Source organism: Eptatretus burgeri, chromosome 13 (genome assembly GCF_056783735.1).
Source record: "Eptatretus burgeri isolate ZD-2024b chromosome 13, Ebu_testis_v1, whole genome shotgun sequence".
Lineage (NCBI taxonomy): Eukaryota > Metazoa > Chordata > Myxini > Myxiniformes > Myxinidae > Eptatretus > Eptatretus burgeri.
In genome coordinates this window covers 46510221-46537395 of record NC_140973.1, presented here as the reverse complement: position 1 = coordinate 46537395, position 27175 = coordinate 46510221, and the positions used below count along the sequence as shown (strand labels likewise).

General features: G+C 44.0%; 2 protein-coding genes across 7 annotated transcripts in view; one reads left to right on the top strand and one right to left on the bottom strand.

Annotated features, from left to right (window-relative positions):
* Window positions 1-7405: 7405 nt before the first annotated feature.
* LOC147014401 (uncharacterized) lies at window positions 7406-22123 on the top strand. 4 transcript variants are annotated; one of them, XM_085852318.1, is made up of 5 exons: window positions 7406-7556; window positions 14391-14547; window positions 18583-18635; window positions 18717-18834; window positions 20037-22123. In XM_085852318.1, exons 4-5 carry the CDS (start codon window positions 18753-18755, stop codon window positions 20573-20575), a joined length of 621 nt encoding a protein of 206 aa, XP_085708444.1. In that variant the 5' UTR covers window positions 7406-7556; window positions 14391-14547; window positions 18583-18635; window positions 18717-18752; the 3' UTR covers window positions 20576-22123. The 4 variants fall into 4 exon arrangements, with proteins under 4 accessions (XP_085708444.1, XP_085708445.1, XP_085708443.1 ...); XM_085852319.1 differs by having other exon boundaries at window positions 7535-7556; window positions 14382-14547; XM_085852317.1 differs by lacking the exon at window positions 7406-7556 and adding an exon at window positions 9061-14183.
* Window positions 22124-22406: 283 nt separating this feature from the next.
* LOC147014399 (cyclin-dependent kinase-like 1) overlaps window positions 22407-27175 on the bottom strand; it is a 50142-nt gene continuing 45373 nt past the window's right edge. The window contains exons 9-10 of one of the 3 annotated variants that reach the window (XR_015050752.1): window positions 24353-24597; window positions 22407-24212 (exon numbers count right to left, since the gene is read on the bottom strand). Coding sequence is in view for 2 of the 3 variants with exons in the window: in XM_085852311.1 (XP_085708437.1) it covers window positions 24493-24597 (105 nt within the window). In the remaining variant the exon portion in view is untranslated. Of the gene's footprint in view, window positions 24598-27175 lie in introns of all 3 variants that reach the window. The other 2 variants (XM_085852312.1, XM_085852311.1) reach the window with 2 other exon arrangements.

Here is a 27175-nt window from a genome sequence, read left to right as displayed (position 1 = left end):
TTACCCAGACATTGAAGTGAGGGGGTGTTTTACCCTGAAATTTAAGTTGGGGGGTGTTTTGCCCAGAAATTTAAGTGAGGGGGTGCTTGACCCAGAAATTTAAGTTTGGGGGTATTTTACCCAGAAATTGAAGTGAGGGGTGTTTTGACAAGAAATTTCAGTTCGGCGGTGTTTTTCCCCAAAATTTAAGTTTGGGGGTGTTTTACCCAGAAATTTAAGTTTGGGGGTGTTTTACTCAGAAATTTAAGTTTGGGGGTGTTTTCCTCATAAATTTAAGTTCAGGGGTGTTTTACCCAGTAATTTAAGTGAGGGGGTGTTTTACCCATAAATTTAAGTTTGGGGGTGTTTCACCCAGAAATTTAAGTTGGGGGGTGTTTTACCCAGAAATTCAAGTTCGTCAGTGTTTTGACCAGAAATTTAAGTTCGAGATTTTTTTTAATGAAAAATTCAAGAGAGGGGTGTTTTACTCAGAAATTTACGTTTGGGGCAGTTTTATCCAGAAATTCAAGTTCGGGGTGGTTTTACCCAGAAATTTAAGTGAGGAGGTGTCTTTCCCAGAAATTACAGTGAGGGGGGTCTTCCACCCAGAAAGTTAAGTTCGCGCGTGTTTTCCCCAGAAATTTAAGTTCGCGGGTGTTTTCCCCAGAAATTTAAGTTCTGGGGTGTTTTAACCAGAAATTAAAGTGAGGTGGTGTTTGACCCAGAAATTCAAGTGAGGTGTTGTTTTACCCAGAAATTTAAGGTTGGGGGTGTTTCACTCAGAAATTTAAGTTTGGGGGTGTTTTACCACGAAATTTATGTTTGGGGATGTTTTACCCAGAAATTGAAGTGAGGGGGTGTTTTTCCCAGAAATTTATGTGAGGGGGTGTTTTACACAGAAATTTAAATAAGGGGGTGTTTTACCCAGAAATTTAAGTGAGGGGGGTGTTCTTCCCAGAAATTTAAGTTCGGGGGTGTTTTTTCCAGAAATTTAAGTTAGGGGGTGTTTTCCCCAGAAATTTAAGTTGGGGTCTTTTACCCAGAAATTTAAGTTCAGGTGTGTTTTCCCCAGAAATTTAAATTAGGAGGTGTTTTCCCTCGAAATTGAAGTGAGGGGGTGTTTTACCCAGAAATATAAGTGAGGGGGGTCTTCCACCCAGAAATTTAAGTTCGGGGGTGTTTTACCCAGAAATTCGAGTTTGGGGGTGTTTTACCCAGAAATTCAAGTTCGGGGGTGTTTTACTCAGAAATTTAAGTTGGGGGGTATTTTACCCAGAAATTGAAGTGAGGGGTGTTTTGACAAGAAATTTCAGTTCGGCGGTGTTTTTCCCCAAAATTTAAGTTGGGGGGTATTTTACCCAGACATTGAAGTGAGGGGGTGTTTTACCCAGTAATTTAGTGAGGGGGTGTTTTACCCAGAAATTTAAGTTGGGGGGTGTTTTACCCAGAAATTTCAGTGAGGGGGTGTTTTACCCTGAAATTTAAGTTGGGGGGTGTTTTGCCCAGAAATTTAAGTGAGGGGGTGCTTGACCCAGAAATTTAAGTTTGGGGGTATTTTACCCAGAAATTGAAGTGAGGGGTGTTTTGACAAGAAATTTCAGTTCGGCGGTGTTTTTCCCCAAAATTTAAGTTTGGGGGTGTTTTACCCAGAAATTTAAGTTTGGGGGTGTTTTCCTCATAAATTTAAGTTCAGGGGTGTTTTACCCAGTAATTTAAGTGAGGGGGTGTTTTACCCATAAATTTAAGTTTGGGGGTGTTTTACCCAGAAATTTAAGTTGGGGGGTGTTTTACCCAGAAATTCAAGTTCGGGGGTGTTTTGACCAGAAATTTAAGTTCGGGGTTTTTTTTAATGAGAAATTCAAGTGAGGGGGTGTTTTACCCAGAAATTTAAGTGAGGAGGTGTCTTTCCCAGAAATTACAGTGAGGGGGGTGTTCCACCCAGAAAGTTAAGTTTGCGCGTGTTTTCCCCAGAAATTTAAGTTCGCGGGTGTTTTCCCCAGAAATTTAAGTTCTGGGGTGTTTTAACCAGAAATTAAAGTGAGGTGGTGTTTGACCCAGAAATTCAAGTGAGGTGTTGTTTTACCCAGAAATTTAAGTTTGGGGGTGTTTTACCACGAAATTTATGTTTGGGGATGTTTTACCCAGAAATTTACGTTGAGGGGTGTTTTACCCAGAAATTGAAGTGAGGGGGTGTTTTTCCCAGAAATTTATGTGAGGGGGTGTTTTACACAGAAATTTAAATAAGGGGTGTTTTACCCAGAAATTTAAGTGAGGGGGGTGTTCTTCCCAGAAATTTAAGTTCGGGGGTGTTTTTTCCAGAAATTTAAGTTAGGGGGTGTTTTCCCCAGAAATTTAAGTTGGGGTCTTTTACCCAGAAATTTAAGTTCAGGTGTGTTTTCCCCAGAAATTTAAATTAGGAGGTGTTTTCCCTCGAAATTGAAGTGAGGGGGTGTTTTACCCAGAAATATAAGTGAGGGGGGTCTTCCACCCAGAAATTTAAGTTCGGGGGTGTTTTACCCAGAAATTCGAGTTTGGGGGTGTTTTACCCAGAAATTCAAGTTCGGGGGTGTTTTACTCAGAAATTTAAGTTGGGGGGTATTTTACCCAGAAATTGAAGTGAGGGGTGTTTTGACAAGAAATTTAAGTTCAGGTGTGTTTTCCCCAGAAATTTAAATTAGGAGGTGTTTTCCCTCGAAATTGAAGTGAGTGGGTGTTTTACCCAGAAATATAAGTGAGGGGGGTGTTCTTCCCAGAAATTTAAGTTCGGGGGTGTTTTTTCCAGAAATTTAAGTTAGGGGGTGTTTTCCCCAGAAATTTAAGTTTGGGGGTGTTTTACCCAGAAATTTAAGTTTGGGGGTGTTTTACCCACAAATTACAAACAAATTGGGGGTGTTTTCATCAGAAATTCAAGTTTGGGGGTGTTTTTCCCAGAAATTCAAGTTCAGGGGGTGTTTTACCCAGAAATTCAAGTGAGGGGGTGTTTTCCCCAAAAATTTAAGTTTGGGGGTGTTTTACCAAGAAATTTAAGTTTGGGGGTGTTTTACCCACAAATTCAAGTTCGGGGGTGTTTTGACCAGAAATTTAAGTTTGGGGGTGTTTTCATCAGAAATTCAAGTTTGGGGGTGTTTTTCCCAGAAATTCAAGTTCAGGGGGTGTTTTACCCAGAAATTCAAGTTCGGGGGTGTTTTACCCAAAAATTCAAGTTGGGGGTGTTTTACCCAGAAATTTATGTTAGGGGCTGTTTTACCCAGAAATTTAAGTTCGGGGGTGTTTTCCGCAAAAATTTAAGTTTGGGGGTGTTTTACCCAGAAATTTCAGTGAGGGGGTGTTTTACCCAGAAATTCAAGTTCGGGGGTATTTTACCCCGAAATTTAATTCAGGGGATGTTTTCGCCAGAAATTTTAGGTCGGGGATGTTTGACCCAGAAATTTATGTTTGGGGGTGTTTTACTCAGAAATTTAAGTTCGGGAGTGTTTTCCTCATAAATTTAAGTTCAGGGGTGTTTTCCTCAGAAATTTAAGTGAGGGGGTGTTTTACCCAGAAATTTAAGTTTGGGGGTGTATTACCCAGAAATTTCAGTGAGGGGGTGTTTTACCCAGAAATTTAAGTTTGGGGGTGTTTTACCCAGAAATTTAAGTTCGGGGGTATTTTACCCAGACATTGAAGTGAGGGGGTGTTTTACCCTGAAATTTAAGTTGGGGGGTGTTTTGCCCAGAAATTTAAGTGAGGGGGTGTTTTGACCAGAAATTTAAGTTCGGGGGTTTTTTAATGAGAAATTCAAGTGAGGGGGTGTTTTACCCAGAAATTGAAGTGAGGGGGTGTTTTACCCAGAAATTTAAGTTCGGGGGTGCTTGACCCAGAAATTTAACTTGGGGGGTGTTTTCCTCAGAAATTCAAGTGAGGGGGTGTTTTCCCCAGAAATTTAAGTGAGGAGGTGTCTTACCCAGAAATTCCAGTGAGGGGGGTATTCTACCCAGAAATTTAAGTGAGAGGCTGTTTTGCCAAGAAATTTAAGTGAGGGGGTGTTTCACCCAGAAATTTAAGTGAGGGGGTGTTTTGACCAGAAATTTAAGTTCGGGGGTGTTTTAATGAGAAATTCAAGTGAGGGGTGTTTTACCCAGAAATTTAAGTTTGGGGGTGTTTTACCCAGAAATTTAAGTTGGGGGGTGTTTCACTCAGAAATTTAAATGAGGGGGTGTTTTGACAAGAAATTTCAGTTCGGGGGTCTTTTTCCCCAAAATTTAAGTTGGGGGGTATTTTCCCCAGAAATTGAAGTGAGGGGGTGTTTTACCCAGAAATTTAAGTTCGGGGGTGTTTTCCCCAGAAATTTAAGTGAGGGCATGTTTTCACCAGAAATTTAAGTGAGGGGGTGCTTGACCCAGAAATTTAAGTTTGGGGGTGTTTTACCCAGAAATTCAAGTTAGGGTGTGTTTTACCCAGAAATTTATGTTTGGGGGTGTTTTACCCAGAAATTTAAGTGAGGGCGTGTTTTCACCAGAAATTTAAGTGAGGGGGTGCTTGACCCAGAAATTTAAGTTTGGGGGTGTTTTGCCCAGAAATTTAAGTGGGGGGGTGTTTTACCCAGAAATTTAAGTTTGGGGGTGTTTTACCCAGAAATTTAAGTTTGGGAGTGTTTTACCCAGAAATTTATGTCAGGGGTTGTTTTACACAGAAATTTATGTTTGGGGCTGTTTTACCCAGAAATTTAAGTTAGGGGGTGTTTTCCCCAAAAATTTAAGTTTGGGGGTGTTTTACCCAGAAATTTAAGTTTGGGGGTGTTTTACCCACAAATTCAAGTTCAGGGGTGTTTTACCCAGAAATTTATGTTCGGGGGTGTTTTACTCAGAAATTTATGTTAGGGGCTGTTTTACCCAGAAATTTAAGTTCGGGGGTGTTTTCCGCAAAAATTTAAGTTTGGGGGTGTTTTACCCAGAAATTTCAGTGAGGGGGTTATTCTACCCAGAAATTCAAGTTCAGGGGTGTTTTACCCATAAATTTAAGTTTGGGGGGTGTTTTACCCAGAAATTTAAGTAAGGGGGTGTTTTACCCAGAAATTAAAGTTCGGGGGTATTTTACCCCGAAATTTAATTCAGGGGATGTTTTCGCCAGAAATTTTAGGTCGGGGATGTTTGACCCAGAAATTTATGTTTGGGGGTGTTTTACTCAGAAATTTAAGTTTGGGAGTGTTTTCCTCATAAATTTAAGTTCAGGGGTGTTTTCCTCAGAAATTTAAGTGAGGGGGTGTTTTACCCAGAAATTTAAGTTTGGGGGTGTATTACCCAGAAATTTCAGTGAGGGGGTGTTTTACCCAGAAATTTAAGTTTGGGGGTGTTTTACCCAGAAATTTAAGTTGGGGGGTATTTTACCCAGACATTGAAGTGAGGGAGTGTTTTACCCAGTAATTTAGTGAGGGGGTGTTTTACCCAGAAATTTAAGTTGGGGGGTGTTTTACCCAGAAATTTCAGTGAGGGGGTGTTTTACCCAGAAATTTAAGTGAGGGGGTGCTTGACCCTGAAATTTAAGTTGGGGGGTGTTTTGCCCAGAAATTTAAGTGAGGGGGTGCTTGACCCAGAAATTTAAGTTTGGGGGTATTTTACCCAGAAATTGAAGTGAGGGGTGTTTTGACAAGAAATTTCAGTTCGGCGGTGTTTTTCCCCAAAATTTAAGTTTGGGGGTGTTTTACCCAGTAATTTAAGTGATGGGGTGTTTTACCCATAAATTTAAGTTTGGGGGTGTTTTACCCAGAAATTTAAGTTGGGGGTGTTTTACCCAGAAATTCAAGTTCGGGGGTGTTTTGACCAGAAATTTCAGTTCGGGGTTTTTTTAATGAGAAATTCAAGTGAGGGGGTGTTTTACCCAGAAATTTATGTTTGGGGCAGTTTTACCCAGAAATTCAAGTGAGGAGGTGTCTTTCCCAGAAATTACAGTGAGGGGGGTCTTCCACCCAGAAAGTTAAGTTCGCGCGTGTTTTCCCCAGAAATTTAAGTTCGCGGGTGTGTTCCCCAGAAATTTAAGTTCTGGGGTGTTTTAACCAGAAATTAAAGTGAGGTGGTGTTTGACCCAGAAATTCAAGTGAGGTGTTGTTTTACCCAGAAATTTAAGTTTGGGGGTGTTTTACCCAGAAATTTAAGTTTGCGGCATGTTTTACCCAGAAATTTAAGTTTGGGGGTGTTTCACTCAGAAATTTAAGTTTGGGGGTGTTTTACCACGAAATTTATGTTTGGGGATGTTTTACCCAGAAATTTACGTTGAGGGGTGTTTTACCCAGAAATTGAAGTGAGGGGGTGTTTTTCCCAGAAATTTATGTGAGGGGGTGTTTTACACAGAAATTTAAATAAGGGGGTGTTTTACCCAGAAATTTAAGTGAGGGGGGTGTTCTTCCCAGAAATTTAAGTTCGGGGGTGTTTTTTCCAGAAATTTAAGTTAGGGGGTGTTTTCCCCAGAAATTTAAGTTGGGGTCTTTTACCCAGAAATTTAAGTTCAGGTGTGTTTTCCCCAGAAATTTAAATTAGGAGGTGTTTTCCCTCGAAATTGAAGTGAGGGGGTGTTTTACACAGAAATATAAGTGAGGGGGGTGTTCTTCCCAGAAATTTAAGTTGGGGGGGGTGTTTTCCCCAGAAATTTAAGTTGGGGGCGTTTTACCCAGAATTTTAAATTCAGGGGTGTTTTCCTCAGAAATTTAAGTCAAGGGGTGTTTTCCCCAGAAATTTAAGTTCGGGGGTGTTTTACCCAGAAATTCGAGTTTGGGGGTGTTTTACCCAGAAATTCAAGTTCGGGGGTGTTTTACCCAGAAATTCAAGTTTGGGGGTGTTTTACCCAGAAATTTAAGTTCGGGGGTGTTTTACTCAGAAATTTGAGTGAGGTGGTTTTTACCCAGAAATTTAAATAAGGGTTTGTTTTACCCAGGATTTCAAGTCAGGGTGTGTTTTACCCAGAAATTTAAGTTCGGGGTTTCTTTTCCCAGATATTTAAGTTTGGGGGTGTTTTCCCCAGAAATTTAAGTTTGGGGGTGCTTCACTCAGAAATTTAAGTGAGGGGTGTTTTACCCAGAAATTTAAGTGAGGGGGTGTTCGACCCAGAAATTTAATTGAGGAGTTGTTTTTCCCAGAAATTTAAGTGAGGGGGTGTTCAACCCAGAAACTTAACTTGGGGAGGGTGTTGGTGATATCTGATAGTTTACTGCTCGTGCTCGAAGAGGGTGTTCGGGGGTGTAGGAGGAGGTGTACGGAAATCCCCAATCGGCGTTATTGGTTTCCTGGGTGAGGTGTACCGAGAGTTAAAACAAACAGTTGGATATGAATTAATTTATCGGCGAATAATGTTATCATTAGATCAATGAACTGAGGTCAATGAGATGACAAATGAAGCGGTTGAATGCAGATTGCAGAGCAATGTGTCAGGAACCCGTCGTTGTGGATCCTTTTAAAATGAAGAATCACGTGTCTCGTTGCCATGTCCCGAGGCAAAGGCGTGACTCGCGAGTTGTGGCCGAATGGAGGGACAGCAAGTTGGGGCATGAATCGAGGGGGAAACTTCGTGCTTTGTTTGTACCACCCGGGGAAGCTTCGAATTGTGGGGTGAGTGTCTAACTGTGTTACCTTGCTGCCGATATACATTTAGCTCTGGGTTAACCGGGTGGGTTGACTTGCTGTCTGTTGGGTTACCTTGCTGCTTCTTGGGCAAGGGCAAGTTAAATTAAATAACTAATGATTGAAAGTTTAGTTTTCTATTCTCGAATTTCAAACATCTCGTGTGGGTTAATATGTGTTTTCATTTAATATTTCATACCTGTTAGAGCAGCGAAGGTGCTGCCAAAGCAGTCTCTTGGTGAGTGTTACACTCGGTGGTTTGTCATTGCCTTCCCAGCGTTGTTTGTCTGTGCTCGATCATCATACTAAAATACGCAATTTGGTGTCTGTCTGTCTGTCCGCGATACATTCGGTCGTTTTTTATCCAATCTCAAATAAACTTGTCAGGGGGACTCGGGGTTACTCCACGGGGGTTATAGCAACTTCATTTTCCCCTCTCCCCAAGCGGGTTTTCCACCTTGGACAAACTCCATGTTAAGGTGTATAAATAGTTTATGGTAGGGGTTTGTAGGGCACAACTACCGGGAGTAAAAATTATTATAACCACAAACTATTCAGTGCGATGTGGATGTCAATACCGGACTTTTCAAATGACGTCGTAATGCCAATGAGTCCTTTCATGTGTGTGTATATGTGTATTTGTGTGTGTGTGTGTGTGTGTGTGTGTGTGTGTGTGTGCGTGCGTGTGCGTGCGTGCGTGTGTGTGTGCGTGCGTGCGTGCGTGCGTGCGTGTGTGTGTGTGTGTGTGTGTGTGTGTGTGTGTGTGTGTGTGTGTGTGTGTGTGTGTGTGTGTGTGTGTTCACGTGATTCTTCATTTTAAAACGATCCACAACGACGGGTTTCCTAACTCATTGCTCTGCAGTCTGCATTCAACTGCTTCATTTGTCATCTCATTGACCTCAGTTCATTGATCTAATTATAACATTATTCGCCGATAAATTAATTGATATCCAACTGTTTGTTTTAACTCTTGGTACACCTCACCCAGGTAACCAATAACGCCGATTGGGGATTTCCTTACACCCCCCACCCACCCCCGAAGACCCCCTTGGAACACGAGCTGTAAACTATCATATATCCCCCGACACCCTCCCCAAGTTGAATTTCTGGGTCGAATACCCCCTCACTTAAATTTCTGGGCAGAACACCCCCTCACTTCAATTTATAACGGCGCTAACAGCACATCCACATCATACCATCCTCCTCCCTACCTTATCTCAAGCATCATTGATAGTAAATATCATTTTAAACTTACCCTGTGCATTAACATGCCACAGATATGACCATCCCATTAGTGTTGAGAAGCGCCCAGACAAGCCAAGAGTTGGCTTTGTGGTTTGGGTGGCTGGCTTGGCATTTTGGGATCCTCAGTTTCAGCCCCTCTTGGCTGTTGAATTAACACCAGGGGCGGTTGCATCAGCGGCACAGCCATGCCCTGAGTCAATGATGCTACCTGCAGCCTTGTGCTGCACACAAATGAGGAGGAGGAGGAGGAGGAGGAGGAGGAGGAAGACACAGACCAGATATGGTGTCTTCTTCTGGGAAGTCTATCTGAATGTTGGTCATGGTGGCATCATCTTTCCAATTCAAGATGTCTATTAAATAAATCACCAAGTATGCCAGGTTCACATGAGATAATCCTGCAAGGGTCAAAGTCCACTCATTGGCAGCGATGGTCAAAGGTTTGGGTAGAATGTGCCCATCTACAAACCTTTCTGCCTTGCACTGGTCCACAACCTCGGTAGGATGCAGTACGGCGACCCTTTTGGCGAGTTCAGAAAGTTCTCAATCTCTTTCGCTGTACAGAAGCATGGCCCTTTCTCGCAGGCATGTTTCCAAGTATTTTCTGCTTCTTTTAGGAGCTTTGTGAGCTATTTTAGGTTACACTCTTTATCTGGCAAGCGCTATACTGTTGCGGGCCAGGGGTCGGGTGAGAACACCAAGAGGTGGGGGAAGCTATCTCGGTTCCCACCAGACTCCCCGGAATTGTAGGCCATCGCACACGGATAAATGGGTGACGCGGCGGGTCACTTAACCGACCGTGGACGCCAATAACTCAACCATGTGACTTAGGGTCCTCCGTCTAGTTAATCTGGTGACCTAAATATAACCACGTGGTTTAATTACTGGGGAACACGCCCTCGGTACGCCTTTTCCGAACCGGATCACTCTACCGGACCAGATCACTTTACCAGATCGGATGTAGCCGAGCGACACTGCCAAGGACGTACCGGCTAAAAGGAACGGGTTGTTGGGAATAAAGTCCCGGCTAAGCAAGGATTCGGACCATGTTGGATCAATGGAAGAAAAGACAAAAACGAGCTGGGAACATTTCTCATAATAATTTATTATAATGGGTGAGGAAAGGTATGTGGCATGATCAAGATTTATTGGGGTGTGTTGTGCAGAGATTGGGGAGAGAGGTGTGGTGCAGCAATAAACAAGCAACTTATAAAAGCGGACACAGAGCAGACCTAACCCGAAAAGAATAACGATCTTCTGCAGGCTTACTTACATAGACAGGCGCCAGGACACACACACACACACACACACACACACACACACACACACACACACACACACACACACACACACACACACACGTACACACACGTACACACACAGAAAACCCGATGAAGAGGGATTGAGGAAAGACAGGAGAGGACTTGAGGCTATGGTCTCTCGGTCGGTACCTTTGTATAACTGATACGCGGTACCTGAACGCACAACCAATATGTTTGGGGGGAGTGCTCCGTGGTGCAGTACCCCAACTGAGAGCTGGCGCATCATCTGTCGCTTTGGGCAGCTCGCATCGAGACCGTGGGCGTGTCGGAGGGGCTTGAGTTGGGAGGGTGGAGTCAGCGTCATGTGGGCAGAGAAGAGGATTAACCCAGTGATGTCGACAGAAGGCGGAGTCGAGGTCAAGGTTGAGCGAAAGACGAGGCAGGGCAGCAGCAGAGAGAGGAGGAGTCCTCTTGGACCTTTATAGGCCCCGCAGCGCGGGGTGGAGGGCCACCCCGAAACTCGGTGTCGTCACCCGAATCGGGCGCTCTGATCGGCCCCGACCCCCTGCGTGGCCCGGCCGCGATGGCCAGAAACTGCAACACTCCATTTCCGGCAAGGCGACCCCGAGCTGTGGGACCATCTCGCTCCAACCCTACGACATGATACGAATCGCCCACACCGAACTCCGTGCCATGCATCATCTTGCAAGAACCCCCGGGCCGTGCCCTTAATGACTGGCCGAGGGCAGCGTCGGCCTTGCACGCCCGCTCGGGCACCCCCGGCCAGCGCTGTCCAACGCGCCAGCTCCGTGTGTGCCAACGTGGCCCAAGCTGTACAACATCCCCCCACCCGATCGCAGCTTCGCTGGCCAGAGGCGGCGGGATGTTTGCCGTCCGTGAGGACTGAAGATACGATGTTATGGCGAACCCATGCACAGACAGTATGACATGTCCATTCGTGCCTGGCTCTGTATGATAACAAAGTCGCGAGCGGCGCACGGGTCTGCCTTCGAGCACGTTCCGTACAGTGTGCATGGATCCGCCATTACGCACATGGCCAGCGCTCGGGTGATTCTGCTATCGTGTGCGCAGGACGAAACCTGATATCGGAATCGTGATAAACCTGATATCGTGTGCGCGGGACGAAATCGAGATACATAGTCCAGCAATGAGTTTAAAAGTACGTGCTGCTCGTATCATGCACAACGTGGCGGGATGTTGTCTTGCTATTATCGGCCTCGGTACACATTCGGTGCAGTGTGGGCGTCATGGTGGGTGTGTTTCCTGTGTTATGGAAAACACCATCGGGTGGAAATTACTACTGTGAGTGCGTTTTGCAGGTTGTGTTTTCTACGGAGGGTGTGGGTGTTGTGCCTGTTTGGCCTTTGCTGAGGACCCATCTCAGCGCAGGGTGCACGTGGCTCAGATTTACCTCAGGAATAATCAGAAAAGAAGGGTAGAAATGACGTTAGAAATTAAATGAAGAAGAAATGATGTAAGTAAACCTCGTGATGAGATCATCGCAACGCACGCCCCTGTTGTCCCGCGAGACAAAAGGGAAGGGACTATCTACACATATAATAATGGAATAACTGTCTTGGGAGCCTATATGTTGGATGCATGCGGTTCCCAGAACTGCAACAATACATTCAGCTGGCCTTATGACCCCCGTTGCTCAGGATATCTGTACATGCATTCTGGGGCAGATTCCGTCATTTCAAAACTCACGTATTGGTTCACTTTGTTTGTCGTTCTATCTGAAGACACCAATCAGTCAGTGATCGAGGAACTACTGAATTTAAATTTAACTATATATTTTGAATACTGTAGAACATGAATCGGATCACGAACCTGCAGCTGAGCAGTACTTTGGCTCTGAATTTGGCAAATTGTAGGGAATGTCATCCCGAGTGCGCATGCGCACAGAGGAGGAAGGCGATTGGTTCAGTCTGTCTGCCTGGCATTCAAACAAAATCGAAAATCATTCCAAACAGGAAACTTACTGTTTTAGGTGCATTCTCGAGGACACAAACAACAGGCACGAATAAGTAATACAATGTGTTAAATAAGGTGGTGTAAAAGACAGTGCATAAGCGGTGGTAAACTTCCAAAAAACGTTTCTTTTTGTGTTTTTTTTTAAATTCCTACCTCTTAAACCTTTATTTTATTTCAAATGAATTGTATACCTGAACACTGTAGAACATAAATAGCTTGTTAGGGACTTCCAAAACCCTTCAGTTTAGTCGTACTTAGACAAAATATTACGCCGCCATGTTATGCCACCTCGACCAATCAAATGTGTTGCTCGCCCTCTCAACGCTGGGAAATAGCGAGACAGACAAATTGAGCTTCAAAGGAAATATAGACTGTGTTCTGAAACACAAAAATCCCAACCCAGCTCTAAACTCTTGAGCCTGGGTTTGAATCCAACCCAGCTCGAAACTGTCGAACCTGAGTTTGAATTCCAACCCAGCTCTAAACTGTCATCCCAATGTTTCACAGGCAGGGCGATTAATCAATGAATGGATGATGGACGTTATCTCCACTCCAAACCCTCAGATGGACGTTAAACGAAGCATGTCGGCAATAGTTGGTGGACGTTAAATATCCCATGAAGTCAGTCCTTCGCAAAGAGTAAATGAGCTGTTGCCGGAACCATGCACAAATTCCAAATTTCTGCCCTAACCTTCGTCAAATGTCAGTTCTGGCCAGCTGGTTCGTGAATGAATTTGGCCAAGCTTCCCCTGGCCAACCACACAAGAATGTGGGAATATTTTTTGGCCATTTAACAAGAAGAATAAAAATATTAACACACCGCCCTCCACATGGTATAATGTACAGACACATGACCTTTGGCTGCTCCCACCACGACAAACAAATCAGTTAAATTCTGATCCTCCAGTAAGGAAGTAGCACGTACCATTTTAAAATCTTTGGTAGGACCGGCCAGTTTAAACCACTCACCTCCCGCACTCAGAGTGGACACTCTAAAGGCCTTCAAGATCATTGGAATGTCCCGCAATGAAGCTGAGTCTATAGGTCTGTCACTTCGCCATTGCAGACAGGTCGATGGTCTCTCTCAGGTCTTCCACCATCTTTCTGGTCTTGCACCTTCTGCTCTTTGTGTGTTTTGTCCTTCACCCCCACCCCACCTCCCAAGGTTTCTGCTGGGGACACACATTCCACCTTCAACCCCCTTCTGATGAAACTACCCAAATCCAGGATCACTGCTCACCTCCTCTCATTTGTTCCTCTTTTCCCCCCTCTGTAGAACCAACTTCCACATCCTCTTCAATGTCATCCTTCCCTCCAGGCCTTCAAGACAGCTGTTCATCACCATCTCAGATTGTCCCCAACCCAAAACCATGATCTATTCTACCTATGCTAACCCGAACACCCCACCCCAAGCCCTCCTCCTTCCAAATTTCCAGTTTTCCCTCCTGTGAGTTTCCTTCTGTATCCATCTTGTCCACCCCATGCGACCTTTCCTGGCCCCATTCCTCCCCACATCCATTGTTTGTCCAAGTCTCCTTCCATGTTGGCCTTCGGTTTTGCTGTTGTTTGTTTCCTACTCCTCTACCACTCCCCACTGTTCATCTTGTCCTGTTACGTCCTGATCCATTCAGTGTTCTAGCTCTTCCACGAGCCTCGACCATGCACACACAAAAAAGGAGTCCCTCACCACCCCTTACACCCTTTTGCTCTGCACATGCCCTCCTCCCTCCTCCTCTCATTTCTTTCTGATTTGCACTTCTCCATGAAATCCCAGTTATTTAGTGGAAATCTCATTTTATCAAAATCGCAACTGCACTGATGCCTTGCATGACACCTGAAAAATCAACTCAGCCCCAACGACCCAAGAGTGAACCTTGTCCCAAAAGCACAACTAACGTGCCATCGAAAAATTATCTCACGGCAACGTCAACATGATGACGTTGCTCCACGAGTTCCACCTCCATCATGTGAAAAGATAGACAGGATGAGCCAGCTCACGAACTCTGCGACGATCACAATGGGCCGGCAGTGAGCTTGGTTGGCAGGAACGTACGCCATTCACCCGCAGCTCCGCACGGACGCACTGTGGTCCACCAGAGGCAATCCGTGCGCAAAGGTGAGCTCAACTCAACACAAGACCTTTTCAAGCATGATCGGATAATTGACATCCAAACTAACCAGTTCAACTACTTTAACTTTCCAACCTGCGATAAAAGGTAGTGTGGTTGTTATGCTCTACGTGTCGTGCGGACATTTCTGGTGGGGCAGAGAGGGGATTATAAACAGTTAAACGTGTCCTGCTCACAATCACGAGTTCCCCAAGGTCGGACCCAGACGTACAAGGACGTGCGGAGGTGAATCTACGGAGGCACGACATGGCGAGACAACCTACGGAGGCACGAGCTGGCGAGACACGATGCTTTCCGATGTAACACGTCATGGTGGTGCCGGGGTCATGCCCTGCTCGTCGTGTTGGCCATGTGAGTACACGTGTTGCAGACATCCCTTCTCCCCCTACCCGGAAGGTAACAAGATGTGTACAGGTGTGGTAGGAATAGGAAAGGTAGGAGGGGGTGTGGGCAGTGTGGCAATCTGGGAAAAGACAACATTGTATCACGAATCAGGACTGCAGGAGTAAGGAATGTCTTTAAGATTAAGGGTCCCAATGTCGACGATTCTGGGTTAGATTGAGATTGGTGATTGTAAGAATAGTAAGATTTTGTATCCCACTGCTAGGCCAGATCCCCATTCATTATTCATTTTTAACGAGGTGGACATTTCAGTTTTCAGCTCACAGACAGACAGATAATCCGGATCTGCACCAAAATCGTTCATGTCACCGAACCAACTCATCCACCAAGTTTCGTCATAATCCGTCAAGTTTTTGAAACCCAGGGTGTGGCATTTATACGTGACACATTTATTAGTGTTGTAAAAAAAAAAAAACATCATAAATACTGTGTACAGCATATGGTTGGAAAGCACACAGATCAGAGATTGTGCTGATACACAGTACAGTTACTTAAGAAATGTACATCTGACAAATGAGCCCCATTGTAATTGTATTCCCGACAACGAAATGAGCGTATTGTTCATTACTGCTTGCAATGTGTTTTGAGCAATAGTGTCGATGGTTGCAGTGATGTTTGCCTTCAATTCTTCGATACATTCAGGTGAATGTGTAGGTCTTAGTGTTCCACCATTCAAAACTTTCAGGCATCACTTGCAACACTGGTGAACAAATATTAAGGCCCAGTCACACCTTGTCGTTTTTGCCAGCAATGCCAATGTATCAAAATGTATGTAAAACGCTGGCTTACGCTGAACTTTTGATGTTTTTTTAAAGATTCGGACGTATTCATAACGAGTTGGTTGTATGCATAACATATTAGTAACAGACACAGAAGGTTTCGTTGTCTTATAGATAACTTATACCAACGAATGCTTAGCCTGTTGTCGGCGTTCACAACCTATGCCCAACGACAGTCTAACTTATGCATAGCGCGCTGCACGTATCGCCGACGATCACGTGACGTAGCCTATTAAAAGGCTGCCGCACAATGATTCAAATCATAACCGCCGAAGAAATGGAAGTGTCAACATCGCAGTCACACCTTGGCGATCTTGCCAGCGTATGCCGACCTCTGAAAAATGCGTCTAAAACGCTGGAGCACGTCGAATACGGTATGGGTACGTTTGGTATGCGTGAATAGAACGCTAAGGTACGCTATCATACGTCGTAGTAAGTGGAGTACGTCTTGTACTTTTAAACGTGTTAAACATTTTACGACGTACTTGCCGTATGACACACGTTCCACATGCGATGGGAATAAGTTGTACACACGATATGCGATCGTTGGCACACGTCGACAAAAGTTACTTGTAAGTTACTCATAAGTCGAAACACGTCAATGTAATGGTTAGCGTCAGTGTTCCAGACTCCCTGGTTTTTAGGTTATCTCTATCATCTCAGTAGAGATGACCTAAAAACCCCAGTCTTGAAGTCTGTCCGTGCGTCCGTACGTCCGTCCGTCCGACCGTCCGTCCGTCCACAATCAAACTGAGTGGAGACAAATAACCAACAGTGGAATGGATACAGGTCGATGAGACATGCACAACGATATAACTTTCAAGGTCGTCCAAGGTCGAGGTCAACGTCACGAGGCTGTCAAAGTTGCGAAAATCGTCGATTTCAAATCGTATCTCCTCCCTCATTTATCAAGAGAGATCAAATGTTATTAGTGATTCAGATACTATGGACTATTATCTAGAACAACAAGAGCCATTTTTTTGAAATTTACTCTCGTTCCGATTTTATAGCCCTTCAAACTTCATTCTGATTCCCCGTATGGGCCGTTCATAAAGTACGTACATACAAAAAAAAAAGTATTAACTTAAGAACCGGAACTCTCCGAGACAATTATTACATTTGAAGCTTTTGTCAGATTTTACTAAAACAATGGAACACAAGTTTATATTCACACTTACTTTCATTTATGACATTAACATTGTTTTGAATGTCAATTTGTACTTTTATTTTCAAAAATGACACGTGCTGTGATATCAAAAGAAAAAGGTAAATTGCACCGCTAGGGACTGTATCGTCATGGCTTACAAACATCGGTTCATAAGGAACTGCTGGCTTTGCAAGCGATTAGCGATGTATGAGGGGGGTGGGTGGGTGGTCACTAGCCTGCATACTGGGGGGGGGGGTGGTGGGTGGTCACTAGCCTGCATACAGGGGGGGGTGGTGGGTGGTCACTAGCTTGCATACAGAGGGGGACGGGTGGGGGGTCACTAGCCTGCATACAGAGAGGGGTGGGTGGGTGGTCACTCGCCTGCATACTGGGGGGGGTGGTGGGTGGTCACTAGCCTGCATACAGGGGGTGGTGGGTGGTCACTAGCCTGCATACAGGGGGTGGTGGGTGGTCACTAGCTTGCATACAGAGGGGGACGGGTGGGTGGTCACTAGCCTGCATACAGAGAGGGGTGGGTGGGTGGTCACTCGCCTGCATACAGAAGGGGGTGGGTGGTTGGTCACTAGCCTGCATACAGAGAGGGGTGGGTGGGTGGTCACTAGCCTGCATACAGAGAGGGGTGGGTGGGTGGTCACTCGCCTGCATACAGAAGGGGGTGGGTGGTTTTGAAACCCGGAAGTAGAGCGTACGTACTTCATGAACTGCCCCTATTCCAGTCTGGCACAGAGTTACTTTTGACCTCTGGCAGAGATGACCGGCACTCCCTCTTGGGGGTATTTTTTTTTCTTCGGTATGATGGTGATGTTGACACTTCGATTTCTAGTGTGGTTATAATATAATATAATTAATAGGCTGCCGCTCAACGATTTAAATCATAACTGCACCAGAAATCGAAGTGTCAACATCACCGTCATACCGAAGAAAAAAAAAAAAAAAAAAACCAGGGAGTCTGGAACACTGACGCTAACCATTACATTGACGTGTTTCGACTTATGAGTACCTTACAAGTAACGTGTGTGGACGTGTGTCAACGATCGCGTAACGTGCCTACAACACGTTACTCATAGGTTAGAAATAAGTTTCGGGTACGCTAAACATTACCTCGACGTGTTTCGACTAATGAGTAACTTACAAGTAACGTGTGTCAATGTGTGTCAACGATCGCATAACGTGCCTACAACTTATGGCCAGCGTCATGGAACTTGAGTCATCCGCTGGCATAAGTCGTAAAATTTCAAGCATGCTAAAATTTGAGGACAACCACAAAGTACAACGATGAAAGCCAGCGTACTACGACGTATGGCAGTGTTTTTCAGCGTGCTCTCAATGTTTCCAAAACTTACCCATAACGTATTCGACGTGTACCAGCGTTTTAGACAAATTTTTCAAAAATCGGCATAAGCTGGCTAAAACGTCAAGGTGTGACTGGGCCTTTAGCTACGCCAGCCACTTCACGCCAAAATGATGACACGTGTGTCGATATAAATGCCCCACCCTGTATAATGTGATATATAATGTTTGGCGCTATCTCTCAATGGTGAAGAATCCCTTTAGAAAAAAAATTCTCTTATCTGGATCTGGATCTTCACCAAAATCAAAGCAATTTGTACTTGTCACACACACACAACCTGTCCACAAAGTTTTGTTCGAATATGTCCATAACTTTTTGAAATATCCTGCACAGACATTCAGACAGACAGACAGACAGGCAAATAAAAAACAGGCATGAAAACATAACTTCCACCCATCTTCAGTGGTAGAGGTAATAACGATGCTTGGTATAATTTCAGACAGGTCATTGGTCTCTCTGTCTTCTATCACCTCCTTTCTGGTCTTGTTCCCTCTGCACTTTGCATGCTCTGTCCTCCAAAGGTTTCTGCAGGTGCACACGATCCACCATCCACTCCCTCCTGGTGAAACTCCCAAAATCCAGGATCCCTGCTAACCTCCACTCATTCGTTCCTCTTTTTTTTTTTACATTCCACATTCTCTTCAAACTAACCTCCACATTCTCTTCAATCTCATTCTTCCTTCCAGGGAGTCAAGACAGCTGGTCACCACCACCTCCGGGCTGACAAAATGACCTAGAGGTACACACACTCGCCTCTCGGCTGTCTTGCCTGGGTTTGAATCCTGACCCAGCTATAAACTGTCATCCCGGTGTTTCACAGGCAGGGTTATTCATCAATGCGTGTGCCGTTCCTCGGATGGACGTTAAACCAGGCGTTCTGTCTGCTAACATTCATTGGTGGATGTTAAAGATCCCACTGTGTCCTTCGCGAAGAGTAGGTGAGCTATTACCGGCACCCTGAATAAATTCCTGCCCTTATCAGTAGAGGGCACTGCATCAGCGACACAGCCATACCTTCAGCAAATGCTGCTTCCCCGTAGCCTTGTGTTGCATGTGAACAAATGAAACACCACCTCAGGTCATCCCCCATTCACAACCATGATCTTTCTACCCCCGTCAATGTCCACCTCATTCCATGTTTCCAGATTATCAGGTTTTTCTCTGCTACTTCACCCTACTCTTCAATATATATTTTTTGTTCCATTTTTGCTTCTGCCCAAGTTTCACCTTCCACTCCCATGAGAGTTTGTGACTGTGTTCATTATATAAAAGTGAGGAGGAAATGAAACTTTGCACATGTTTTGGTTTGGCTTACAAGGATATACAAGGAACTTTGATGCAGGAGGAGGTGATTGGGCCCATCAAGCCTGCACAGTTGTGCCAATATTGAAAGACACCCCCTGTCCCCATTATTTCTAGATACCTATCAAACTCAATTTAAAAACTATCTTCTGATTCGGCTGTAACTACCTTTCCAGGGAGACTATTCCATGCATCAACTACTCTGAATGAAAGACCCATGGCCTACGACCATCCTAACTCTCCTCTCCTTTACTCTCAAGCTATGGCCCCTGGTCCTATCACTCTCTATTCTGTTGAAAAACTTTTCTGCACTTATTTGGTCTATACCCTTCAATATCTTGTAACATCTCAATCAAATCTCCTCACAACACTTCCTTTCTTATGTGTAAAGTCCTGTCTCCTTCAACCACTCCTCATGGCTGAGGTGAGCTAGGCCTGTGATCAATGTAGCTGTTCTCACACCATACCCTCTCTATGACAGCTATGTCCGCCTTCAGATGATGTGACTAGAAGTCTCTCACCACTGCATAGCCAATAACTCTTGCTAATTGAACAATCACACATCTATTTGAACTTTTTTTTTTTTTTTTTGCAAGTACAAAAATGAGTTTTCCAGTGGTCGTACATATTATGCATTGTGTTTGTTGGATTCATGTATATTGTTTAAGCACCACTTGTGCTTTTCCTAGCACTGCACAAATATTCAAACCTCACAACTGAATGTTTGTCATTGTACCAGTGATGAGACTCCTCAATACTGGTCCTATGAAGAATGTAGACCCATGTACAGAGTGGGTTTTCACCATTTTGTCACACTATTCTGTGCCTTCCTCTCAAGGAACTAGTTCTCACCTGATGGGGAGCTTGCAGTCCCATGCCAGTCCAAGTCTGGGTCCTCACGTTCTGATGCTGAGCGTATGTGGCGCGGGTCGCAGCAGCCTGTTGGATCGCATCAAGAATGGACACATTGGGCCTACAGTCCCTACTGTGGGATTCTGCTGCGAAGCCATATGCCATGAAGGAGCCTCGTTTACTCTGTGGGACGTAGGTGGTGGGTGGTCTCACTTACGGACACTGTGCAACAATGTCCACGGTATCGTCTTTGTCGTTGATAGTTCTGATCGGTCACTGCTCCCCATAGCCCGCAAAACTTTAGAAAAACTGTCGATGGATGAACGGCTTCATGATGCTTTTTTCCTGGTGCTTGCCAACAAGCAAGACTTACCTGATGCTGCAGACATTGGCGAGATATTTGATGAGCTGGAGTTGGGCAGGTTGTGCAGTCGAGCTTGGGTGGCACTGCCATGTTCGGCACTTACAGGCCAAGGTATGGGTGAGGCATTGCGCTGGTTAGCGGCACGCTGCAAACTTCGATAAAGACCATTGAGGGAGAGACAATTAGTCAGCAAAGTTGTGCAAACATTCTAGTCTCGTGTTTTATGATCATCATCTGTAGACTCAGTTTTCTTTTAAATAACACAAAGACCAGAGCTCTGCTTGTTTTAGGATCTCCAAGGCTGTTCACCCTCAAGACAGCCTGGCATTGGCTTAGTGGTTTGGGTGGTGGCTTGAGATCCGAGGGTCCTGAGTTTGAGTGCCGTTGGTCGTTGAATTAAGTCCAGGGGGTTGACTCAGCCTGTTATCCTTCCGAGGTCAGCGAAACGAGCACCACTGTACTGGTAATAGGGGCACTGCATCAGCGGCATAGCCACGCCCCTAACCAATGGTGCAACCAGCAGCCAAAAAGGCGATACATGATGGGAACCCTCAAGACGGTTTTCAATAACCTCCAACTGGATTAGCGAGTGATTGCTGGTAAGAAATCTAAAACTGTAAATTTCAGGGGTTTTTTTGTCAAAATGAAAAGTTTTGATTCTTCATTCAATTGTTAATCCAGAGGTCAGAGAAACTTCAGGCAGGCAGTAAAGTACCACCTCATCTTATTCCCCATCTCCACCTCCTCTATTTACCTTCCTAAGCCAATTCTCTTACTTGCAGGCAACTGTTTCCTCCCCTCCTCTTTGTCTCTTCTTTTCCTTTAAGTTATTTCCTTGCTTGTGTTCAAACTTTCCTCCCACTGTCAGTCCGTTGCCAATTTCTACCCCCATAACCTTGCCTTGGAAAGACAAAGATGTGACAACACAAACCAGGAGGATGCTGGTGAATGCTTGGGTATTTCCAGTTGCAATGTATGGATGTGAATCATGGACAGTGAAAAAGAAAGAAAAGAAGAAGATTGACGGATTTGAAATGTGGTTTTGGAGACAAATGTTAAAAGTTCGATGGACTGCAACAACAAGCAAATCAGTGTTTGAAGAAATTAGACCACCATGTACATTAGCTGTGCTGATGTGAAAACAGAAACTGTCAAACTTTTGACACATCATGCATGCAGAGAACAAAAGTCTGGAGAAATCAACCATGCTGGAAATGGCTAAAGGAAGGGGAGGAAGAGGCAGACCCAAAAGTTTGGAGAAGTCAACCATGTTGGAAATTGATTTTGGAAGAGGAAGACCTTATATGTGCTGGATGGATGGGGTAATTGCTGCAAGCAAGCTGTCTCTACCAGAGCTTTGGGAAGCAGTGCAGGATAGCGATGTTTGGAGAAATCTGATCATTAATGTCACCAGAAGTCGGTTATTAATGGAACTGGATAACCTTGCTCTTTCTTGAGCCTCGATCTTGTAAGTAATTTATTTTTTAAATGGGGGTGAAAGCACAACTTTAAACTGGGCATGCCTGTGGGGACCAAGGTCAATATGGTTCTTGGGTATTCCAACCATGTGGATTAAACACAGTTAAGGTCTCTTGTTTGGTCCCTTTCAGCATTCAATAATGTGAATACTCATGTGATGCTGTCCATCCCGTTTCATTCATTTTACCTTGATCAACCATGTTAAATAAACTTTATTTGCAAAGGATAAATTCAAAGTTTATAATTCCTTCATCACACACACACACACAGTTCCACATATAATACTGTGATGGATGTCACATCAGATAACTCCGAAAGGTCGACGCCTATAAAAAGACCACAGATGCTGTCTACAACACTCACCTTTGGTCGGATCCTCGCACCCAGTGTCGGTTTACCATACCTGTAAGACGATTGAAGCAGATGGGGAACCGTGTCAGCTGCTGCACAACAGATGACAATTGGCCGAGCAAACCAACGTCATGTACCACACCCAATCGTCTATCATAGGCCAATCAACTGCTTGGGCTAATTACCCCCAAGAGCGCGATCTCTGACCAAACCCGGACAGGATAAGTCAAGACACAGTTCTTTATACCACATGGGGTTTAATCAGCGACCAAGGTGAGAAATGTCAGTCAAACACAAGTAGTTATAATTGAAACAAGAAATGGTGGGAAAGCAAGCACAGGCAATACAACAATTATATACAAACATGACTACACATATACATTTCCCCTTGTCTCCTACGTGCCATCAGTGCCATCGGATGACTTGATCAATCACTTGGCACTGTAGCCAATTGGCACCAAGACATACACCTGAAGAAGTGAGAGATTGGAAATGGTTGAGAAGAAGAGGTGAGAAATAATTAGAAGAGAAGAATAATTAGAGAAGTAGTTGTGAGTGAGGGGTCATTTGCGTATCCCGACACACCTTGCCACAACCTGGCTGGATTGCGGCCGCCAAATGATCTGATGGTTTGTGAATGGCTCCCTTCACACTCCCTCTCGGATTCCTTCCTCCTCTTCGTTCGCACCCCCATCTCCTGGGGCACCCAAAATGTATCTGGCTGGATAAAATGGACTGTGCAACTTTGGTAGGAGTGCCTGCCAGTGAGGTTAGGTGAGGTGGACAGCTTAAACATGACCAGGTGGCTAGCTGGAGAACTGGGCTGAGGCAAAGGCATGCAGGGCTTGGTGTGGAGAAGTACGTGTGGTGAGGAGAGATGAAAGGCATAAAAAGAAGGAAGAGTGAAGGAGGTGAGTGAAGCAAAGCAAAGTGAGTGAACTGTAGAAAGAGAAAGAGGAAGAGGAAGGAAGAAATGAATATCAGTGGTGAAGAAGTATGAAATGTTTGGAAAGAAAGAAGTGCGTAAAGTTCCCAAAGGTGACAAAAAGTGCTCAAGGTCCTGAAGTCCAATTAAGTGTTGAAGTGCAGAAGAAAAATGTCTCTCATCCTTCCCCATGTTCCCCCCTTTTATGCCTTTAACCCCCCTTACTCACAACCTCTGGGACCCTCATTGGTGCAGAAGTCATAAGGGCGAAGTGACCCTCACTGCTGGTGATTTGCTGGGTCCCGTACCTTTGCTTAATAACAGAGCTCGATTGGTGGGATAGGGCCTTTGCAGTGGATCCTTCTGGAAGGAGGATGGGGTGAGAATTGGTGCATATCTGCCACTTTGAGATTGATGGCTTCCTGTTGAAAGGAAGCCTCAATGATGTCCTTCTGGAGGGCTGTGGAGCACGCTGCATAGGATTATCTGCCAGAGCGAAAAGGAATGACGTGAAAATGGCGTGGCGTGTGTGTTTTTGGCTTGAAATGCTTCGAACCCGGGGTGTAGAAGGGAAAAAAATATGTATGTATTAACGCTAACAAACATTCACAATGCATATCTAACCATGTGAATATGCTATATACTTATAGCTAAACAGAATACTCAGGCAAAACCAGCTGTAATCTATGTAGATGTGCTTTATCCTCCCTGGGGCTCACGACCATACCAATACTTTGTAATTTATGAGGCAAAGCAATGAAATTCCAGGTCAATTTTATTTCATCACGGACATGGAAAATGCATGAAACCATGTGCTGAAAACATGCGAGGTGGAAGGTCAAATTAACGATTGTTTAGAATGGTGACCTTCAAGTGAAAAGTTTCCTTTGCACGGCTGGCAATGCTTCTTCACATGTCACAGGTGCATGGTGAATGTTGGTTGTGGGTGTTTGGGAAAGCATGACCTGGTTTTGCTTCTTGATTACAACCGTTTCCTGGTTCCTGGACTGAACAACTCATTGGGACTGAAGATGTTTCAACTTCTGTTTACAAACAAAGATGGTGTTGTATCATGAAAGAGCTCCTGGTCGTTTCCAGTAACTCCAATATCACAAAATGAATGTAGTCCTAAAACTTTATTGTCAATATTTGTACTCATTGTCAAATTATTTGTTGTACATACTGTGAAGAGCAGGTGACTGATCAACCAAAATAGAGGGAGTGCAAGATGGTGGTCACCCAGAACAGCAAACCTATGACATGGATTGCAATCCTCTGTTGTCATGTGGCATGAAGTGAGATCCAGGCCCAATGAGGAGGGAATCAGATGGCAGGAAGATGATGGTCACACACGTATTTCGCTTTCTTCTTCACATGTTGTGCCTTGTGACCAATCTTTCCATCAAAGATCCGGGGTAGTATGTTTGCCTGTGTGCAGAGTCTGAAGTGAGGGTACGTCTGCTACTAATTACTATGACTACTACAGTACTACTTCAGTGACCCCAATTCATCTCACCTTTTAATGGGGTCAGCCACATAAGTTCTCTCTACACTCTTCCATCCCAAGCGTATTTTCTCTGCACCCCCACTTCTCTAATGTCCCTCTCCGGCACCTCCTCCCACCATAATTTTTGTCTGCCCCTTATCTTCCTGCCAACTGTATCCATATCAAAAGTTTCATGCCTCAGCACACCCACTCCTCCCTCCTCCCTTCTGAGGACATGCCTCAACCAAATCAGACGTGCCTCGTGTGCCTTTTTGCTAATGTCATTCATTCCTGCCCACCTCCTAATGTACTCATTCCTCTTCCTTTCCTTCAGAGAGATTCCCATTAGTATCTGCATCTCTGTTCTCTCAAGTGATTTTTCTTCCTTTCCCAAGGCCTAAGCCTCTGCTCCATGTGGCATTCAGGAGAACCGGTTTGATTACCATTAATTATAAATTATCATTCAGCTCTTTTTTCTTTTTTTTTTGGATTGTAAACCTTGGTAGAGTAACAATTTCTGAATCTTACAAGTTGTCATCTGTTTGATCAGTAGGTTGATTGGCTGTGTTGGTTGGTTGGTTAGTTAGATTTGTAATGGCCCATCCTTAAAGATTCACAGAATCAGAAAAAAAATTTAAAAACTTTTTGATGTGATTTATCTTTATTTTTAATTAATAAACAAAGAAATGAACGTGGTTTTTAATAAGAATTTTTTATGATTATATTTATTTTTAAATCGTAAACAAAGAACTGAATGTGTTTTTTTTATTATAATATTTTTTTTATGGTTATATTTAATTTTAATTAATGAACAAAGAAATGAACGTGATTTTTAATTCTAATTTTTTGAGGCGTTACAATAAAAAAAAGTAAACCAGGGTACTGCCCCTAAAATTCTGCCCCCTAAAAAAAATTGGGTACTGCCCCTAAAAATTCCAGATAAACTGTAACTATGACGTAATAGAGGGAAAGATTGTCAGCACGTAATGGATAATGGCCGCACAACTTGCTTCAGACTCGTCAGAAATTGAATTTGACGAATAATTTTCTGATCAAGAATCCCCAGATTACGACAGTCAAAATCTTTATGTAGAAGGTGCTGTCAGACCATACATGAAGGAACCCAAGGTCAGGATGATGTCATGGGAGGGGCGGGGCTAATGAAACGTTTTTTTTGGGGGGGGCAATCGAGCGGTTTTTTTGGGTGGGGTGGGGGCAATCGAGCGTAAAAGGGCACCAAATAACATTAAAATCTCCCTTTCAAGATATTTATTCAAGAAAAGAACAACGATTAAGTGTTAAAGTGAAGCCATATCTGTTCATCAAACCAAACATGATTTTCTGATTATGTGGACCTTGAAGATTGCCACCATGAGGCATAAAAGTTTAAGGTACTCAAAATCCACTGCATTTCTACAAAAAAATTACATTTCAGAAGATGCCGTTAAGACAGTGAATATCTGTTTTGGCCAGTATGTGTGTACTTTTCATCAAAAGGGTCATGTGCGCTCAACAAACTAGCATAAACAAACATTTGAGAACTATTTTGAAACTCACGACCACTGCAGTAGGAGAGAATAGTAGTCTGCCATACTTGTGAAAAAGAATACAGCCATTTATTACACCACCCTGGTCGTGAATCTACACAACAGACCTCAAGAATAAGGAACAAATGCGAAAAGCGAGCAGAATTGAATGATTGCAATACTTGATGCCACAGGGTTGGAAATTGATGTTTGGGGTCATCTTCATGTCACATGCCATGGACTGGCCACCATGGAATGGTAGACTGTGGAGTGACATTGAGGATCTCCAATGGCTCAGCATTTCAAACAACCTCTGACAGTCTGGACTCGCACTGATCTTCACTAATGGGTATAAATGTGAAGGGCAAATGACTGGCACCTTAAAACCAGTTGCTTCAGGTAGATGGTGTTCATTGACCGTGGTAGGCAGTTCAAGTAGCAGAAAGAAACTGAATCCAAATCCGTTGCTGCCTTGCGATTCAGGTTTTGAAACCAAAGGCAAAGGGTTTTATGGGGTAAAGGCAGCAATTCTTCTTAAAGTTGGTGGTCTTGGCATTTGTTAACCAATGAACCACCGTTGGGCAAGCTGCACAACCCCATTTTAGCCTCTCGATCAGGGTTATGGGAAGCCTTGGGAGCAGATGGTAGCTTTTAGTGATGTCATAAAGGACACAAACATGAAGAGCTAATTTAACGTGTTAAACAAGGTTGTGTAAAAGGCGGTGAATAAACGGCGGTAAACTTCCGAAAAAAGTTTGTTAGGAACTTTTCCGACAGCCTTTAAAACCTTTATCGTTTTATAATTTAATCATATATTTGAACACTATATTATTTGAATTATATGTGTGTGTGTATGTATATATATATATATATATATATATATATATATATATATATATATATATATATATATATATATAATAACACTGCTGTGTAGTAAATGTGTGAACTTATTTGTGGACAATAGTGTCCTCACTGTCAGACAAAACGGTCA